Source organism: Daktulosphaira vitifoliae, unplaced genomic scaffold (genome assembly GCF_025091365.1).
Source record: "Daktulosphaira vitifoliae isolate Bord-2020 unplaced genomic scaffold, ASM2509136v1 Scaffold_3, whole genome shotgun sequence".
Lineage (NCBI taxonomy): Eukaryota > Metazoa > Arthropoda > Insecta > Hemiptera > Phylloxeridae > Daktulosphaira > Daktulosphaira vitifoliae.
In genome coordinates, this window is record NW_026099574.1 from 36900896 (window position 1) to 36904472 (window position 3577).

Here is a 3577-nt window from a genome sequence, read left to right on the forward strand (position 1 = left end):
ATTAATATAATAGAAGATATGTATGATGGCACTTGTACCAGGGTAAAAAGCGTAGGAGGAGTATCAGAAGGTTTTCGGCTAAGAGTAGGAGTGCAAGGTTCTGCTGTAAGTCCTTACTTATTCTCTACAGTGATGGATGAAATTACTAGAGAAATATAAGGAGAGGTGTCGTTGTGCATGTTGTTTGCTGATGATATAGTGTTAATAGGAGAAAATAGGAAGGAAATTAATCAAAGGCTACAGGTTTGGAGATCAGTTCTTGAAGAAAAGGGTTTAAGAATAAGTTGAAGTAAGACAGAGTATATAGAATACGAGTTTGACAAAGGAGAACACGAGGTAGGTGAAATGAGGAGGTCTTTGACAATAGGCGAGGATTGGAGAGGTAGAGAGTTTTAAGTATTTAGGGTCAGTTGTGCAAGAGTGGTGGTATCGACGAGAATGTAAGACACAGAATTAAGTGCGGGTGGTTGAAGTGGAGAGAAGCGTCTGGCGTCTTATGCGATAAAAGAATTCCAATGAGGCTGAAAGGTAAATTTTACAAGACTGTAATAAGGCCAGCTATGATGTATGATTCAGAGTGTTGGGCGGTTGAAAAGAAAGTAGAATAGAGAATGAGTGTAGCAGAGATGAGAATGCTTAGATGGATGAGTGGAGTGACTAGAAAACATAGAATAAGGAACGAGCATATAACAGGAAGTGTAGGTGTAACGTCAAACGTGTATAAGATGAGAGAAAATAGACTTAGATGGTTTGGTCATGTTATGAGGAGGGAGGAATCGGAAGCTGTAAGAACAGTTATAGCAATAAATTTTGAAGGAAGAAGAGGTAGAGTGATATGAGGACAGCTGATTTGAGCGTAGATGATGTGGGAGATCATGTAAAGTGGAAGTTTAAGATAAGAGTAGCCGACCCCAAGTAGTTGGGATTCAGGCGAGGAAGAAGAAGATGGAAATCTTATCTTATATAATTCATATCCAAGAAGATCATTTTTGTTAGAAGTGATAGTGATATAGTTAGTAGATAAAGTTATTCTGATAGTTGCGAATGAAGTTGGGTTATAATTTTTGTTATTATACAAGATGTTTGAGCTTATTGTTTTATTAAAAAAATTTTCCTTCATATTATTGGTCAAGTTGCCTAGTTTCTTATTGTTGTTAATTCTTTTTAACATTAAGTATGTATGATATGATCATAATACCTGTTTTAAGGTTTGATCTGCTATTAAAAACTTACAGAATACGCATTCGTGTATAGATAACACACGTGTGTCTCCGTTGGGTATGAAACACGTATTGCATACATTTTGTAGAGATATTTAACATCATTTATTCAATATTGTTTAACTCTTAAGATCAGTTTACTATTTTGTCGTAAACATTTATGTTTATTTTATTTATTTGACCATTATATGTTTAGCCATCGTTTATTCATCTTTCTAAAACTCCCTTTTTATTTATATTATTTTATTGTATTCCATTTCCCTTTTATAATTTTATTCATAATTTATTGTCTTTTATGTTTTAGTTGCATAACTGTATGTGTCAATTAAAACATTTTGTGGAATTTAATATTTTTCTTTATTAAATTATTAGATACATAAAAGTAATATACATCTAATATAGTCCAGTAACATTAGTAACAACACCAATATAATTTTTATCCAGGTATAGATGAATGCATTTTTCATTTTTCATATCTACTTTTTCATATCTGGGCCACCCTTTTCGGAAGTATACCCATGTATCATATTCTTTTTTGAAAAAATAAATACATACATCTAAGTAATATGCTGCAGCAAAAATATCCAACTCCCAACATGGACTCCTAGCATCTGTAAATAAAACATGTATTAATATCTTACTGTTTGGAAGTCACTGATCAATCAGACAATTAATTGATGCAGTACAATCAGTAATTAAAAACCAAAATTTTAGTTCATCTACTAACTATTAACATAACACCAAATTCAACGATCGTCAACAAAGTTTTATTTAATTATATTTTTATAGTCTTACCATTATCATATAGTTAAATAGTAAAGTGTCACGAAGACGACTTCAAGGTATATTTGTGGCGGGTTGTTGTCAGTAGTGCGGCTTTTGCTGAACTTTGTACCGTGGCGTTGATCATTCAAAATAACATATACACGTAATAGGGAGACGGCTGGCAAAGGTGGAACGGGTCTACGGCCTATGTGTATCACTAAGCGATGCACACCGTGTCAATTTATATTATGGAAAATTGGTATTAGAAGATATCAAATATACCAATTTTCATTTTACCAAAAAAATAGGTTTTTGTAAACGTTTCAGTTCTCAAAACTGACATACAAGTCTAAATGAATAAGTTACGAANACTGACATACAAGTCTAAATGTATAAGTTACGAATTCATCATCATAATAATAAATTATACAAATTATCAATTATACAAGTTGTTCAAAATGTAAGGAAACTGGTCAATTGTTACAAGCAATGAGAAAAATATGAAACCCTTAACTTACTTATTGAACACCCTGTATATCATTCATTGTTATAACAGTTATAGAAATTAATTGGTAAAATGTTTTTTTAGAAAATTTGTTATTATTTATTCAAATATAAACTACAAACAAATGATTTGACACGTCAAATGTTCATTATTTGTCTTAATATTGTTTTGAATTTTGACAAAAAAAAAAAAGAGATGAATCAACTCAATCCAAAGATATCTGAATTCAAACTCATTTCGGTTCAATAATACCCACATTAGCATAAAATATCAGAATGGTGGGATCTGTGGGTTTTAATTCAACAAAAATAATATAAAACTGAATTACATTTAATATTGCAATTTGAATACCTGCTATTATTTTATTTTTAAACCAACTGTCATTGTTAATGAATTTCTTTATTTCTTTATTTTTGATAAGATTCTAATTTCATAAAAAGTATAAAGTTTTCATAGGTACAAATAATATAAAAATATAGAAAATATATCATTGCTTACTTTAGAAGTATTTTTATACATATCTAAACTAAATTTTCTGTCTCTGCATATTAATTCTGACAAAACATCGAAAAGTCCATTTTCATTAAAATAAATATCAACTGGAATCATGTTTGGTGTTAATTTCTGATTCTTAATTGGTTCCTTGTAAGTAAATCCTAAACTTGTANCTTAATTGGTTCCTTGTAAGTAAATCCTAAACTTGTACATTTTTTTCTACACCATTCTTTATCTACTGGTTTATAATGAAATGGGAGATCTAAATATTTTAAATCAATTCCTATAAGATCATTATTCGATAAAAAGAGTTTCCATGGAATTGCAATCTGCAAGTCGAAAAAAAGTTATTTTTCACTAAGCATTAAGTATTAAACTTGTCCTTCTTCAATAATTCAATTAAAGTCTCTAATTTTTTTATCAAATATATATAGGAATTATTTTTCTATATTAAATTCAATAAACCTTTACTAAATTTACCTCTTTAGAAATAATGAACTTGACGCTGCAAAAAAAAAAAAAAAAATTTATCACGTTTATCTCCAAAAACATTTTTATCTTATTTAAATTCTAAGCTACCATACAAATCTAT

At 29.6% G+C, this 3577-nt stretch overlaps 1 protein-coding gene across 1 annotated transcript; it reads right to left on the reverse strand.

The window, feature by feature from the left end:
* Positions 1–1563: 1563 nt before the first annotated feature.
* Positions 1564–3577, reverse strand: LOC126901532 (uncharacterized). Its single transcript, XM_050678033.1, has 5 exons — positions 3466–3577; positions 3197–3314; positions 2989–3158; positions 2842–2914; positions 1564–1831 (listed from the first exon to the last, which is right to left on the reverse strand). Exons 1-5 carry the CDS (start codon positions 3535–3537, stop codon positions 1614–1616), a joined length of 651 nt encoding a protein of 216 aa, XP_050533990.1. The 5' UTR covers positions 3538–3577; the 3' UTR covers positions 1564–1613.